We start from the raw sequence: 17,641 nt of genomic DNA on the forward strand, positions 1-17,641 counted from the left end.
TTGTTATTGATCCATTTTTATAGATTTCATTCTTATATATCAATAAAGTGATTATTTCTTTATCCAACTGAAATACTGTACCAGAATCTGATCTTATTTTCCCACTAAGTTTTGTACATCAGGCTTCTTTTAGATTACTTTCTATCTGAATGCCACCACATTGCTTTTCTCCTCCTTATTAACTATCTCGTCTTTCAAAGGAATGCCGTTAAGAAAAATGTACATGTTTGGCTTTTCTCTAGGAATCTAGCTATTGTAAATCTCCTTACAAGCTTACTTAGATTGCTACATATGCTGTAAAGCATTCTTCTCTCATACTGAAGCACTACCTTTGGGTCAGTATTCAGGTCCATTTGTAAAACAACTCTGATAAAATTTTATACATTTTCTTAGTTTTGAAATTGTAAAATTATATTAAATTGCTTTACTCGTTTTATTTGTTCACTTAATATTTAGTATCAAAGTTCTATCTGCTCAAGACATTATTCCTGGGAAAACTAGATGAAGGAAGCAGCCCTCACTTCTGAAGGACTCCCATATTAGTATGTGTAAACAGTTATTTCGATTGGCATTCTGTTCTGTCCATTGTCGGACACATAGTTTATTATTGGTGCTGTGGACCAACCACTTTGAAGACACTGTCCCTGTATTCAAGGTTACAGTCTACATGTGCGCAGACTATCTTTTAAAAATAGTAATGTGTAAAGTTCGTAAAATTTTGCCAAGGTATTGCTAACTTATGTGGAGCACGTGAGAGGTGAAAGAGGAAGTCACAGGAACTCGAGGTGGAGATGCCCCTGGACTTCAGCCCTCCTCTCAACATTTGAATTTGCTTTCAACTTCATGGAGCCAGTGCTTCCTCAGTCTGTATTTCCAAATACTCTTCAGCATCTGTTCTTTCAATGGCACCACTCTTAACTTTCCAACCCGTCTAACCACATCATCTCAGCCTTTTTTTGTCCTAGAATCCTGGGAGTTAATTTAGATTTTCCCTCTCCGTTGGCTTATAATGTGTTACTAAATCCAGTTGAATCTACTTCTTAAACATCTTAGTGACTGTCTCCTCTTAATTGCCCATTCCATAGCTATTTTATCAAGTCAAACCATCCCTGCATCATGCCTTGACTAATATAATCTCTGGTATTGTTCTTTCTCTAATATTGTTCAAGACTTTTTTCACACTTAACTAGAGCAGTCTTTTTTGATGGAAAATCTACTTATATTTATCCCCTCTTGATCTTAGAAATAAAACCCAGAGGCCTCTAATCCTCTTCATGATTTGGATCTGCTCCATTCTCCTGCACCACCTACTACTTCACTATCTCACTTCACTGTTACAGTGTGGTTATTTATTACAATATCATGCTTTATACTTTTGGTTGTTCATATCTTTTTTTTTCTGCCTGGGATTTTTGTGTGTCCTGCTTTAAAATATACATAAAAGCATTCTTTAAAGCTCAGTTCAAGAATCATCTCTCCCAGGAAATTAATCATGATGGCCTCAGTTAATTAATCACTCCTCTGCTGTGTTAGCGTCTTACTTTAAGTATATATCAGCTCGTTGCATTGTAATTTTAAATTGTGTTTCTTTCACTAGAATGACAGCTCCTACAGAGTAGAGAGTGTGTTTACTTTTGTGAAAAAAAGTCTCTGCCTTTTATTAGTGCATGTGGCAGTGGCAAAATTAGAACTTGAGGATGGAAATCATTAGGAGAAGACAGAGAGGGGAGCGGGGAGGGAGGGGGAAAAAAGGAGGACCTGATGCCAGGGGCTTAGATGGAGAGCAAATGTTTTGAGAATGATGAGGGCAATGAATGTACAAATGTGCTTTACACAATTGATGCATGTATGGATTGTGATAGGAGTTGTAAGAGCCCCTATTAAAACGATTTAAAAAAGAGAGCGAAGACAGAGAAAAGCATTCTAGGCTAAGAAAATGGTGTGTGTACCAGCCCACAGGCAAAGGAGAACGGTGACCATTGAACTGCTTGGCAATGATTTGGAGGAAAGAGGAGAGGTAGGAGGTCAGACAAGATTGTTGATTGGTTCCAGATTAGTCATCATGTAGAGGAATTTTTTCTGTTTCCTCATGGACCTGACATGCTGCTGGAGAAGTGGTGTCATCAAAAAGCCTTTGAAAGATGACTGCCAGCAGTGTGCAAAGGAAGGCCTGGACAATGAAATTGCAAACAATCACCCAGGTAGCAGATGATAAGGGTCTGAAGGAATTAATGGTAATGTATTAATAAATAAAAGTAGACAGTAAGTTATTTGGAAGCAAGAGAGTGACGTTTGAATTAAATCATTAAGCATAAGGAAGAGTTCTCCAATTAATGGAGCAGGGGAAAAGCAAGCATTGTGTGAATAGAATGAAACCCTGGTGGAGCAGTGGGTAAGTGCTCAGGTGACAACAGGATGTTGGTGGTTTGGCCCCACCCAGTGGCTCTGAGGGACAAACACTTGCCAATCTACTCCTACGAAGATGTCAGCCTAAGATTCCTTACCTGGTGGTTGTACTCTGTCATACAATGCCATTCAGAGTTGAAATTGACACTGTGCCACAGAAAACAGCAGCAGTAACTTAAGTTAGGTGGGAGAAGACTGGTGGGGGGAGGGCACTAAGATCAACGAACTGTGTTCTGTGTCAGTGTAATTGATTTTGTCTATATTCTAAAATAATTGGTTATACCTAGAGGTTTTTTAATTTAGGAAATAATGCTGTCATGTTGTGGTTAAAGCTATTTCCAGAATTCAAAATCTACTTTAAAAGCAGGAAACTTGGACCTAATCAAATGTTTGTTAAATGAATTCAGAATACTTCAGTATTAAGGAGAATATATGCCAAAAGTGTGAGATTGTTAATATTCACCTCTTTGTTTAAATCCATATATCCCTATAACACTGAATGTGATGTTTTTGTAACATTTAATTAAATGTATATATTAATATATGTATTGATAACTATGAAAGTAAAGAAGAAAAACAAACATTTTTTTCCTGAAATTAAAAATTCAGGCATTATAGGGATATTATTTGGCATTGTATGTGAATATATTTGTAATAGTCTAGTTTACCACTAATGGTAATGTGAAAGAATTTTGTCTTATTGTTACAAAAATAGTTTTGTAAAACTGTAATAATAATAAAAATAGTTTTTGAATGATCCATATCATTGATAAGAATAGCCTTCCAGTCAAGGCTTTTTCTAAGAAAAGAATAAGCCCCTGTTTTTGTGTTGTTTTGTTTAAGTGTTATTCAGTCATTAATTTACCTTAGTTTAAGATTTTCTAGGTAATACAAATTATTTTCTATTTTTACTGTTCCTTTAACCTTAACATCATCTAGATTTAATAAGAAACCAAAGAGAGGAATACAGTATCTCCAAGAACAAGGGATGCTTGGCATTACCCCTGAAGATATTGCCCAGTTCTTACATCAAGAGGAAAGATTAGACTCCGTAAGACTACTGTTTTACTTGATTTTAATCTCTTTATAAAATTGCGATGCAAGTTAATGATGCGTATTGTCACCCCTTTAAGATACTCTCAGCATAAAAGGGTAAATCAAAAAGTATTGCTACTAGGGTTCTAGTTCATACATGCATGGATTTATTTTAAACAAAACATGTTTAATTATTTCTTTGTGATCAGTAAATAGATATGCATTGTCATTAATATACTTGTCTTAGCTTTCAAAATTGTGCTAAGCAAAAAAACATTTTGAAGGTCAGGACTAAGAGCAAATTTTGACAAAACTTAAATGACATCATCCCAAATTATTGGAGCGTTGCAACAAGTTTATGGAAATACTATCCCCACAGAAAACAGCAGTCGATAGTTGGATCAAATGTACTAAAGCAGGTCAGAAAGACCTCAAAGATGAGCCAAGAGCGGGGAGACTGTCGACCTTGATGAGCAAAGAACTGGCTGATAGTGCATTGTCAATCTTAAACTTCAATGTTTAAGATAGTTAGCCCTGCAGTCAAGGACTTGTGGTTGTTACAGATTTGTTTGCTCTGTTAATGGTTGTGTGATAAGTATAACATGCTTATGAGATAAACATTTCCATATGTTTTTTTTGTATTAGACTCAGGTGGGTGAGTTCCTGGGAGATAATGACAAGTTTAACAAAGAAGTCATGTATGCATATGTGGACCAACATGACTTCTCTGGAAAGGACTTTGTTTCAGCCCTTCGCATGTTTCTGGAGGGGTTCCGTCTCCCAGGGGAAGCTCAGAAAATTGATCGATTAATGGAAAAATTTGCTGCAAGATACCTAGAATGCAACCAAGGGTAAGATTCCAATTCAGATGTTCACTGTCAGTTATATCTAAGACATTGTGCTAGGGAGCATATGAGAATTCAGAGATAATAGGACATGAGCCCCTGCCCTCATAAGACTTTAGATTGTCTTCGATTTAGAAATAATAAAGTAAAAGTTTATGAGATAGAACATATCCTCTAAGAGAAAACGAAAAGTACAGGGGTAAGATGACTTTACTTAAATAAAACTGTAAACTATAAGCGTTTGTAATTTGATACATTTACTTTTGCAGACAAACCCTTTTTGCTAGTGCAGATACTGCTTATGTTTTGGCTTATTCAATTATCATGTTGACCACAGATCTTCACAGTCCACAGGTATGTTTTCTTCCAAGAAAGCTGAACAGTTTAAACTAAATTCTTTTCAACCCAATAAGAAAGTAGTAGTTGAAATTTTACAGAGTTTAAGGCATTCACTAAATTGAGGCATTTAATTTGGGGTGGTATATATTCTACAAGTGAAATTTCCTGTAGTAGTTCTAATGAGACTTTTAGGTTATGTGTAAAACAAACCTGTATTTGCCAGTTGCATGGTCAGGAATTATATAAATTATTAGATAAACTTTAAGAAGATGATGATAGATCTGCCTATAGTTACCATACATGGGAAAACACTATATAGACATCTTCTTTTTAATGTGTTATTATAAATTGGGTAAAGGTTTTCAGAGCTAATCAGTGTTCATTCAACAATCCATACACATTTTGTTTCATGTCATTGATTACAGGTCCTACAATATATTACCATTTATACCCACTTTGTTTTTGTGTTTCCTATTTTTCACTCCTCCTACTTTCCTAACCCTTGTAAACTTTGTCCTTGGGTAAATACTGGTTGTTTTTTTAATTTCAAATGATTGATTCTTCTAAGACCTGTGTACCTCCCTAGTGTTATTGTTCAACTTATAGATCTGTCTGTTGTTTGGTTTGATTTTTTTTAAAGGTTTTTAAGTTCAAAAATAGAGAAATTAGGGTAATAAGCCTGTTGCCCAGCTTCCACTGTAAAAAGGTTATGTCCAATCTTGTTTTGTCCGTATACATTTCCTCTCCTGCATTATTTAGAAGCAAATTTCAGTTACCATTTCATCTTAGAAATGATTTCTCATTTTAATTTGCTACCTCTAAAAAGGGTAAAGACTTTAAATATAACTATAGCATCAATCTGTTTATAAGAATTTTTTGGTGCAACCTAGGAGTAAGTATAAAACATTTTTTGGGGGGTGTGAAATTAAGTGTATTTCCTTTATTATGGCATGTATTAGAAAATTAAAATATATTTTGGCCTTTTATTACCTAGGTAACCTGTAACTTTGCTTACTGTTATGAATCGGGCAACCCCTGTGAAAGGGTCGTTCAACCCCCAAAGGGGTCTCGACCCACAGGTTGAGAACCTCTGGTTTAAGGGAAGGTTAATAGGGAAATATTTGTCAAACATATAATAAGGGATTTGGAACTGGAATTCCACTTTTACCTGCCACTTTTCAGTAACTGTGCATAGATCAAGGATTGATTTGATTTTCTTTTTTCCTTTTTAGATAGTTTTATTGGAACATAGTCCACGCATACAGTTCAGTAGTTCAGTCATATATGAAGAGTTGTACGGTTATTTCTTCGATCGGTTTTAGAACATTTCCTTTTCTCTTTTACTCTTGTTATTAGCTCCCCATCTCCCCTGCCACACCCCAGATTTATTAGATTTTATATAGACTTTAGAAAGTTTGGGGTTTTTTTTAAATTATAGATTTGCCTTTGGCATGTTGTTATCAGTATAGTTAAAGGAGCTGATCTTTGGGGTTTTCATTGTCCAGTGTGAATTTTTTTTTCATGCTTAGGGAAAGCAGTCTTAGATATCTTCATAACGAATTTTTAGTCTTTTATTATTCTGCCTCACCCAGGGGTTGGCAAACTGGCTTACAAGCCACATATGACTCTTTCCGTATGTGCTTGTGTCTCTAAACTAAATTAGAAAAAATTTAAAGGATAATGGTGATTTCATTTGTTTGTAAAAATATATTTATGGCTCTGAGAGACAGGATTTGCTATTCCATTTCAAAGTTTGCTGACCCCTGGTCAATCCTAAAGTATTTATTATTTGTTACTCACTAATCTTTTTTAGTTATGTAAATAACTGATACTATATTGCATCTGTGCTCTATCTTGTTCTACTATGTACATGTTTTGTTTTTTAATTTGTCAAACATTTCTCTCATGTATTTTTTGAGTAAGCACCCAGTGTTGTCTGTTAAAAGATTCAGATCACATACCAGTTATTACCCTGGGAACAGTATCTTGTCTTCATGAATTCTGTCCATAGAACATGTGCTGGTAGTTGTAGTCTCACAGTTCTAACTGGTTCTTGTCATACTCTTTGCTGTCAGACTACTGGCTAGAATCATGTGCTCGCACACAGCCTGCAGCTGTAGAACAACTTGTGAATTTCTGTGAAGCTAAGTAGCCTATTAGAAAATAGATACCATTCTCTTGACTTCAGATGATTTCATGTTAAGGACCATATGAAGTGTAGCAAGTTAAATAATACCTTTTTAAAAATAATACAGGCACTTTAAAGGAATTACTTAAAACTAAAATTGTCTTTAAATTAAAAAATAGATGAATTTTCACATGCAAGAACTTGTGATCTTTTTTTTTACCTCCACTATTTATTTTTAGGTTACCTTTTATATCTACCATAAGTCAATTAATCTAGAAAAGTTTTGAGGTCTATTTATAACATGCTTATTTTTGTGTACATTGTTCATTAGTAGTAATAATTGACTTTAAGTAATTTAAGAATTAAAAATATATAACATAATTTGAGGAAATAAGAATAAGTCAGAACTAGAAATAACATGAGCCAAAAAATAGGATTATGTTTTGTACTACGTCCAAAATCCCACTGCAGCAGGGTTTTGTTTGAGCAGTGCATCTTTTGAGTACTTGAGGGACTTTCTGGGACCCTCGCCTCTGTACCCTAACCTAGATTAGAACAAACTCTATTGCTATTGCAGCTTTTCTGATTGCATGATGGCAGGCTTTACATTTTCAGGTGACCTGAATCACCTTTTAGCCACGTAAGGGGACAGCACCTATGTGGTTTTATTACGCTTTTCCTGGGTCAAAAAAAGATTTTTTTTTTTAAGTGTTAGCACTTGGAATGAAACCCCTCTCTTTTTTCAGAGCTATGACTCCAGATGAGAATTTAAAGTTATGATAGTTTTTGTCTTTGCAATAATAATACATTATATTTTAAAACTTTTATGGTAATAGTTTTCCATTTTTTAGGAAATGTACCTTTAACCAGCCTTTCTGATACACCATAAAGTTCTCTTTGCAGAGTAATCTGAACTAAATAAATTTGTGTATCATGAAATAAATAAATTCATGCATTCAGAGGTTATATCCTCTGAACATCACGAATTCCCAACAGTTATTTTTTAAGCTAACAGTGTGTGTGATTGTTGTAATAGGTGTACCATCTTACAGACTCCAAATTTGTGTTCCTTAGCTTTATCAGAATATGTTGTAGGACATTCCTGTTCAGGGTTCTCTTACACAAAGCAAAACATCCGAGTATACTGGATATTGTCTAAATCACATAAGATCATTTGAGTTGCTTGGGAAAAATGATCTTGTTTTAAATAAATTTTAATAATTGTTATTTACTATTATATAAAATCCTACTTTTAAATCACTAACAATACTTATATGTTCTTCTGAACTATGATTTGAATCTTTTTCTTTTTTTTTTTTGATTTGAATCTTTTTCATAGACTCTGGTTGTAGCTCTTTGACCATAGCCAAATAAAAATAATTTCATTTTTTAGTTTCATTTCTAACTGCATGTCCATTCAGAGTGTATGCCAATGCAGGTCTTTTCTATATTGTCTTCCTATCCAGTGACTTCATTTTTTCATTTTATGTAAGTTTTGTTGGTATTTTCTACTTTTCAAAGTATTTCTAACATCTTGCTTACGGTGATTATTTGAATTCTTAAAATTCAAGTGAAAATGTTGTGTTAACTTTAGGAATTATAATGTTTTTTTGTATCTAGGTTAAAAATAAAATGACAAAGGAGCAGTACATTAAGATGAATAGAGGAATCAATGATAGCAAAGACCTTCCTGAAGAGTATCTGTCAGCCATCTACAATGAAATAGCCGGGAAAAAGATATCCATGAAAGAAACTAAAGAACTCACCATCCCGACAAAGTCGAGTAAGCAAAGTAAGTATCCTGGTCCATGGAGTCCTGATTGTTCAGGGGAGAATATATAAATTCTTAAGAGTATTTTCACTTGAATTAAAATTAAGTAATCGTATAAATATGATAGAGCCCTGTTTTGATGAGAAGTCCTTAATATACAGCCTGGTGATCTGATTATGTGGGTTTTTTTTCTCACCTGTTTAAGAAAAATAGCACAGAACAGTGATTAATGGAAAAATCTACCAGTGTTAGTGTGCCTGTAATATATACTTGCCATTTAGAATTCAGTCTTAACAAAAATTCAGAACTCAAAGAAATTGATTATGCTACTTATTAGCCCTGAGCTCTCATCAGTTTTTGTTTCTGCCACCTTGTCATCTACAAGCAGCATACCACCATCAGCTGGATGTAGGGAGTAGTGATTTAGAAAGTTAAGATCATTTGGAAGTTTGTGGAGCCTGAAATCACTACTACTTTTCTTTTTTTTTTTTTAAATCACTACTTCTGACAGACCTTAAATTGTCACTGTAACATCCCTAGATCTAACCAGGCCCCACCATATAGATGCTGTCTAGATATGTAGGTAGTGGTTATTAAACTAGAGCTAAAATATGATTGCAGTAGGAGGTGAGGGGAGCAACTCAAGAATGTAACTAATACAGGAAAGAGGTTTCTGCCTTTTTTGAGGACTACGACTTGGGAAACCTGTGTTGCCGGGGAAAAGCAAGAAGTTCTGTGTGATATGAGATACAAATATGAGTGAGGGAGTGGGAGAGTGTGTTGGGCAAAATAATGGAATATAAATGAGCTTCAAAAAGTTTATGGAAAAATGGAACTTTTGAGGCTCCCTCATCTAACTAGTCTTATTGCTTTAAAAAAAATGAGGGAGGATGTTCTAAGAAAGTTTAGTAAGTTCTATGTCATTTTATAGAAACAAGGACAGAGAGATAACGTAGAATTGTAGAATTTGTAAGGTAATCCATTTGTGAGGAGATACCATTCAGGCATGGTTTAAAGATACTGTTGCTTTCTATCTCTCAGTGCTACTCACCTACCGCTTATTTGGGTCATTTTCCCAGTACCTTAACTGACAACTATATATACTTTTTTTTTTTAATTTGGGGCTCTTACAGCTCTTATAACAATCCATACATCCATTGTGTCAAGGACATTTGTACATGTGTTGCAATCCTTTTCAAAGCATTTTCTTTCTACTTGAGCCTTTAGTATCAGGTCCTCATGTTTGTCCTCCCTTCCCCCATGAATGCTTCACCCGTTTCTATTGTTCATTACACTGGGTGAGGTGGGGAGGGGTGTTATACATCGATCATTGTAATCCGTTCCCCCTCACCCCCCCTCATGGTATCGCTATTCCCTTTACTGTTCCTGAGGGGTTTATTGATACTGGATTCTGTTGAGATCTTTATCTGTACCAGTGCACATGCTCTGGTCTAGTTGGATTTGTAAGGTAGAACCGGGGTCATGATAGTGGGGGGAGGAAACATAAAGAACTAGAGGAATGTTGTATGTTTCGTCAGTGCTGTACTGCACCCTGGCTGGCTGATCCCTTCCTTGTGACCCTTCTGTGAGGTGAAGGACAATATTTTATCTCTTTCTTTTTCCCAGCTTTTCTGCATATTCCCAGCTCCTACTCCAGGATTTTTTTTAATTGATGTGCAATTCAGGTCACATAAAAGTAACATTTCAAAGTGAATGATACAGTGACATTCAGTGCAATCACAGTGTTGTATAATCAGAACCCTGACCAGTGGTGTGAGTGGCAAAACAGGGAGGGTAAAGGGAGAACGGGTAGGAAGGAGGGAACCGATTACATGGAACTGTGTGTGACCTCCTCCCTGGGGGACAGACAACCGAAAAGTGGATGAAGGGAGACGTCGGACAGGGCAAGATATGACAAAATACCCATTTATAAACTATCAAGGGCTCATGCGGGAGGGGGGAGCGGGGAGGGAGGGGAAAAATGAGGACCTAATGTCGGGGGTTTAAATGGAGAGAAAATGTTTTGAGAAACGATGTACAAATGCGCTTTACACAATTGATGTGTGTATGGATTGGGATAATAGTTGTATGAGCCCCTAATAAAATGTTAAAAAAGAAAAAAAAAATCTGAACCCTGTGTCTAGTTTCAAAACATTTTCATCACCCCTAAAGGAACCCCCATACTTTTGTTTTAAAATCATTTTATTAGGGGCTCATACAACTCTTATCCTAATCCATGCATACATGAATTGTGTAAAGCACTTTTGTACATTCATTGCCCTCATCATTCTCAAAACATTTGCTCTCCACTAAAGCCCCTGGCACCAGCTCCTCATTTTCCCCTCTCCGTCTCTGCTCCCCCCTTCCTCATAAACCCTTGATAATTTATAAATTATTATTTTGTCATATCTTACACTGTCTGACAATTTCCCTTCACCCACTTTTCTGTTGTCCGTCTCCCAGGGAGGTCACATGTAGATCCCTGTAATCGGTTCCCCCTTTCCAACCTACCCTCCTTCTACCCTCCCTCTACCCTCCCAGTATCGCCACTCACACCACTGGTCCTGAAGGGATCATTCACCCTGGATTCCCTGCGTTTCCAGTTCCTATCTGTACCAGTGTACATCCTCTGGTCTAGCCAGGTTTGTAAGGTAGAATGGGGAACCACCCCCGTACTTGTATTGTCCAACACTCACCTCTTATTCCCCCGAGTCCTCAGCCCCTCAACCACCCATTTGCTTTTGTCTATATGGACTTCCCTGCTATGGATATTTTATAACTGTGGAATCATGCAATATGTTTTTTATGTTTGACTTTCCTAGGTTTATTTTTAGCTAATTTCCGTAGGCAAGCCATCAAAACTTCATTTTTTTAAGAAACATGTTTTAAATGGTAATAATGTTTGTTGCTTCAGATGTTGCCAGTGAAAAACAGAGAAGACTTCTGTATAACTTAGAAATGGAGCAGATGGCCAAGACAGCGAAAGCGCTCATGGAGGCTGTGAGCCACGTCCAAGCACCTTTTACAAGTGCCACACACTTGGAGCATGTGAGGCCCATGTTTAAGGTAAGCATAGCTAATGATTTTTGGTTACAGTATACATATATATGAGTTCATTCCAAGTATTTTAAAGAGACTATAGTGGTGTGGTAAACAAAAAAGCCCACTGCCGTGGTGGCATTTCTGATTCATGGTGAACCATAGGGTTTCCAAGGCTATAAGTCTTTTTGGAAGCAGACAGCCTCTTCTTTCTCCCAAGGAGTTGCTAGTGGGTTTGAACACCAACTTTGTGGTTAGCAATCTATTTTTTCCCTGACAGCACCACCAGGATTTCAAAGAATACTACAGTGCTGTAAAATGAACATAATATTTTTTATTAATTAACAAAGTTATGAGATTGTCGTGAATCAGCAGTAACTCAAAATCAGGGGTTTATTCCAGGGAAAATCCTTGCTAAATTGGAATTTTGATTTCTTGTGAAGTTAAACATTTTTCAACTGGCTTAAGAACCATTTGTATTTTTTCTTTATAAAATATAACACAGATTTCCAGATGTGTGTCTCTCCAAAAGAATGTAAGATTTGGTACTCTTATGTGTTACTTTGTAGATTGAAAGGAGTACCCCTCGTGTTTATCACATCATCTCTCCATAGTAGCAGTAGTGGTTCAGAGATTACATGATTCCGAGAGACTGAATAAATATCAAAGCTAGAACTCTAAGCTAGGTACTGTCATGTATAGTTCTTTTGTATAAAAAATATATAAATACTTCATTGTAAACTTTTAAAGTTAGAAGCAAAGTGCTTGATAATTTTCTTTTCTGCAGTAGTGCTATAAGCTTTATAGATCTTTTAAAATTCCAGTGGTCATTTCTATACCACACTGGTTTAACTTATTTTTCACTTTCATTACTCTAAGGATATGTTGTTGCTTTGCTCATGATCTTAACTAAAGCAGCAGTTGTTCTCTGTATCAGATGTGGTATTGTTACATGTGTGTGCATGCATATGAATATGTTTTGTTACTTAGGGTTTTTAGTAGTCAAAAGTCACTTTGCTTGTTACACATTACAACTTAACCAGTTATTAATACTTCTGATGATAAAATATGAGCGTTTGTTGGCATCTACAGTGTAAGGAAGAAGAATGTGAGGTCTATTTTTAGTAGATTGTCCTACAAGGAAACAGATTTTATTGGTGTCTCAATGTGAAAAGATTTATTTTAAAATATAAAAGACTTTCTTTCAGTAACAATTTTTTAGAAAGAACAATGTAATTCTTACAAGTAGGATGATGGTTAAAATGATAGTACTTGAAATAAATAACTAGTGAAATATTGCAAGGGGCAAAGCTTTCAGAGAGCAGATTCTGAAGTCAGGGTTAAAATTAACATAATTTTAAAATTAAATAATCATTTTATTTAGGGGCTCATACAACTCATCACCATCCGTACATACATCATTTGTGTCCAGAAAATTAACATAATTTAAGAATATATGCTGTTCCCATTTTTATTGGTGTGAATACTTTACAGATGTCATGCTTAACCTAGGCAACCTTGTGGCACTGTTGGATAAGTCTTGGACTCCTTCCAGCAAGTGTGGTGGTTCACACCCACCAGTCGCTTACCAGGAAAAAGTTGAGATAGCTATCCAGTCATGTAAAGATTTATATCCTCGGAAACTATACACAAGGTCGCTATAAATCAGAATCAACTTAGTGGCATTGGGTTTGTTTTTGGTGTGGTTTGGGTTGGGGTTTTTAATGCTTAAACTATGCCTTGGTTAATCACTGAATTTGAAATCTGGCTTTCCAAATTATTTAGGTCTAGGTAGCCATTATATAGTTTATTCCCTGTATCTAAAAAAAGCTTTCCAAAAAAACGATGCCAAGAACTTGGTTTCCTTTTTTTGCCCAGAATTTCTTCAGCTTTTCTATTACTGTATAGAACTTATGAAAAATAAACATTCAAAGGGGCATCAAAAGGTTCAATGAAAAATGAAATTACTGTATACATTTGAGTATAAGCCGACCCGAATATCAGCCAAGGCACCTAATTTTACCACAAAAACTACATTAAAAATGTGCTGAAAAACCCAGCTTGTACATGAGTATATATGGTAAGAGATAGCGGAATTTTTTTCTCATGAAATTTTGAAGCTTCCCCACCCTTATCTTGTTACCATCACTTTAATGATTGGTTGTTGCTCATAACATTTTAAATCTGGACTTTTTCTAGTTGGCTTGGACACCTTTTCTGGCTGCATTCAGTGTGGGGCTACAAGATTGTGATGATACTGAAGTAGCCTCTCTTTGCCTGGAAGGTATAAGATGTGCAATCAGAATTGCGTGCATTTTCAGCATTCAGGTAACAAAAGTTTTGTCTTTGTAGCTAGTCATAAAAATGTAAATTGTTTATGCTAGTGTTCTTTTTTATATTCCAATTTTTAAATATTTGACATTGAAAATTCATTTTGGATTTATGATGGAATTTAAGTGAATCTTAACTGGTAAACTATGATGGAAGGAGGAGTATTCTATGTTGACCTAATTAAAATTCATCTTAGCCTTGTAGTTCTGGAAGAAGCCTTAGTGGTATAGTAGCTTTGGAGTTGGGTTGCTAACCGTGGGGCAACAAGTTGAAAACAACAACCGCAACCAAGGAGAACGATGAAGTTTTCTGCTTCTGTAAAGATTTACAGCCTTAGAAACACAAAGTAGCAATTCTGCTCTGCTCTAAAGGACCACTGCTAAATGGGAATCAAGTCGATGGCAGGGAATTTGCTTCCTTTTGGCTTTGTAGTTTTGTTCTTTATAATATTAGCTACTGAAGACATCCATAAGACTTTTTAATTCCTATATAATAATGTTAATATCTTATGTTTTATGATCAAACCTACTGGTTCATATTATGATACATTTATATCACTTTGTAACCTTTCCTAAACCTAAGAGCAAGTTATCTTTGGTTATTTATTTAAAAGGGTTTTTGTTGTTGTTGTTTTAATATTCTTTTTATAGGAACCAAGTGTCCTCTAGGTACTTTTTGATGAAGGCTGTCCTTGGTAGTAATTTTTATGCCGTACTTAATATCTGTTTGGCCAAAATTTTTTATACAATTCGCTTCATATTTAAATAAATGTCGTGGCTTAAAAAACACCAGCCTAGTTATAGTGGGTAAAAATAGCAAATTTGCAAGTCAGATTTCTGCTGGACCACATAGTACTTGAAACTTAAATGCTCAATGAACTTTTTTAAATTATCTACACATTCAGTGTCCCTAAAGTCTCTTTTTAATTTGACTCCTATATTATCCTTAGATTTTAAGAATTTGTGACTTCAGCATTATTCACCCATCTTTTAAAAAAAAATCTGCAGTGATTTGGGTATTACATATAATTCATAAAATGTCAGTTAATAATTTGTAAAAATGTAAACAGAGCTTACCATTAGAAAATGAGAGGTTTCTCTGCTGTATTTATGACCATCAAAGTATACAATTCTCTTTTTTATATAGCTGGAAAGAGATGCGTATGTCCAGGCACTGGCAAGATTTACCTTACTCACAGTGAGTTCTGGTATTACTGAAATGAAGCAGAAGAATATTGACACAATAAAAACACTCATCACAGTGGCTCATACGGATGGAAATTATTTAGGAAATTCATGGCATGAGGTATAAGCACTTTTTAATTTTACCTTTGCAGCGTGGTATATACAATGAGCTAATACTAAATATTTGATCAGTGACGTATTTAAGTGTTTGGGAGGAGGTGAATTTACTTTTTTACGTTTATATTTAGAATAAGTGCGTTTACTTTTTATATTGACATAATTTGGCTGCTAAGTCCTTGCTGCACACTTTTCACTATTTATCATGACATTTAAAAAAATCGTTTTATTGAGGACTCTTACAGCTCTGACAACAACCCATGTATCAATTGTATCAATCACCTTTGCGCATATTTCATTTTTAAAAATCATTTTATTGGGGGTATCATGTTTTTAACACTTTATTTGCATTTATTTTTTTGTAATTAAGATTCTGAAGTGCATCAGTCAGTTGGAGCTGGCACAGCTTATAGGAACTGGAGTGAAGCCCCGGTACATTTCTGGAACAGTGCGCGGCAGAGAAGGATCTCTTACTGGAACAAAAGATCAGGCACCTGATGAATTTGTGGGCCTAGGACTAGGTGAGAATTTTTAAAATTGTTTTTATGAAGTATCAAAAACTGTCTTTAAGAAAAATAAAAACTATCTTGAACATGCTCATTACAGATAGCTTTGCTCTAACAATCCATTAGAATAAGACAAAATGCCCTTTGGCTAATAACTTCATCAGTAAAATGTAAGCTGAAGCTGACTTTATTGGAAACTAGATATTTCTTACCAAGCCTGGTTTATGTAAGATTAATGACTCTTAGTCTTTATCTTCCACCTGGAAGGTGGGAGTGAAGTGCGTTCTGAAATTATGTGATTTTAAGAGTGGGCATCTGACTTAAATTTGAATTAAGGATTTTAGTTAAGTAGACCTGGTATAAGTGTAGATGTAGACCTAATAACTTGGTGATCTAGCAGCAGGATTTAAACTGCCTGAGCCACCTGCATATGGGGGCTTTTATAACATGAAAGTCTAACTTGGAACATTAGAACTACAATTGCTCCAGGAGGTAGCAGAAAGTACAGATGAAAGATATTTACTGGCAAGTGATATGATTGTGCATTGATTGATTCAATAGCTTTGGAGAGATCTAGAGAGTGTGGGCAAGCCAAAATAAAGAATAGGTACAAATTACTGGGATTCAATTTTAGCTAGTAGAGAAACAAAAATTGATTTACTAAAAATACATCATCAATGGATTATTTAACATTCTGAAATACTTAGTCAAGTAAAATATGACACCTGCCTATAATGTTGAGGAAGCTTCAAAAAAATTTTGGCAAAATTCTATTATCTTCTCATTCCATTTTCCCATGAACATTTTGGAGCCTCCTTGTATATATCCTATACAGGTTTGTTCAAAACAAAGCATGTTTAAACATGTCTCTCTGATCAGTGAATGCCTTCAGATGAATTCCTTCAGTAATGCACTTGTCTTAGACTAATTAGGGTGTCTTCAAAAAATTCTTATGGTGATGGGTTAAAAAACATTCTGAAGCAGGAGTGATAACAAAATTTTATGGTAACTTAAACATCTTCTCAAATCATTATAACTTGCAACAAGAGTATTGGAATGCTCCCTCGCATAAAACAAATTGTAGATGGATCAAGTATTTTAAGGAAAATTGGAAACACCTCAAAGATGAACCAAAAGAGGGGAAGTCTTTTTAACTTCAACAAGTAAAGAAACTGAAGTCCAGACCCATGTGGAAGAAGAATGTAGACACACCATTGATGTGCTCTAGCTACTGAGGTTGAGATCTTGCTTAGGCATTTTCAATTTTCAGCCAGTTTTCAGTTTGAAGTGTGCCAAAAGCATGTAAAAATTAGCCACCTCACAGAGCTGGTCTTTCTATTGGTCTTTTAAACATGATGGAAGTGAAGGAAGATAATTTAATAGAGTGAATTTTAACTGGAGATGAGCTGTAGAACAAAGTTTATACATTGTGGCTTCTGTGGGATCTGCTGGGCTAGTTAAATTTAAGGCAATGGGGTCAGCCCAGAAGATTCTGGCAACTGTTTGGGATAATTCCAAGAGGGTAATCCTGATTGATGGTCTCAAAGGACACAGGAAAACTACAAGGGCTGATTAGGAAAACGTTTTAAGAAAAATGAACATTGCGCTGGTGAGAACGAGGTCAGGAAAGTTGTGCTCAAAAATTTTTTCAAGAGTGCACCTGCTCATTTGTTGAGGATAGAAAGGAAACTGAACCCTATCCATCCACCCGACAGCCCTAATCTCACCCCTTCAGACTTACCTTTGTACCCCAAACTCAGTATTGAAGACACACAATTTGAGTTTCTCCAGGATGCCCCTACTGCCATTTGTGGTAAGTCTAAGAGTGCAGAATTCTTCAGGAAGAAATTAAAGAACTGAAAACACTGGGAGAATATGTTGAGAAATAATAGCTTCACATTATGATACATTTGATTAAGAAAGATATCTGTGATTTTATA

The 17,641-nt window shown here is 35.4% G+C and overlaps 1 protein-coding gene across 1 annotated transcript in view; it reads left to right on the plus strand.

Annotated features, from left to right (window-relative positions):
* The window catches only part of ARFGEF1 (ADP ribosylation factor guanine nucleotide exchange factor 1), a 145,948-nt gene that overhangs the window by 73,363 nt on the left and 54,944 nt on the right, over positions 1-17,641 (plus strand). Inside the window, exons 15-22 of the mRNA XM_004697529.2 lie at positions 3,346-3,457; positions 4,087-4,292; positions 4,556-4,640; positions 8,374-8,545; positions 11,439-11,590; positions 13,763-13,891; positions 15,041-15,199; positions 15,566-15,716. Coding sequence (XP_004697586.2) covers positions 3,346-3,457; positions 4,087-4,292; positions 4,556-4,640; positions 8,374-8,545; positions 11,439-11,590; positions 13,763-13,891; positions 15,041-15,199; positions 15,566-15,716 — 1,166 coding nt within the window. The remainder of the gene's footprint in view (positions 1-3,345; positions 3,458-4,086; positions 4,293-4,555; positions 4,641-8,373; positions 8,546-11,438; positions 11,591-13,762; positions 13,892-15,040; positions 15,200-15,565; positions 15,717-17,641) is intronic.

The sequence above is a fragment of the Echinops telfairi genome, unplaced genomic scaffold, assembly GCF_000313985.2.
Source record: "Echinops telfairi isolate 266 unplaced genomic scaffold, ASM31398v2 ScPeMD7_1;HRSCAF=3_0, whole genome shotgun sequence".
Classification (NCBI taxonomy): domain Eukaryota; kingdom Metazoa; phylum Chordata; class Mammalia; order Afrosoricida; family Tenrecidae; genus Echinops; species Echinops telfairi.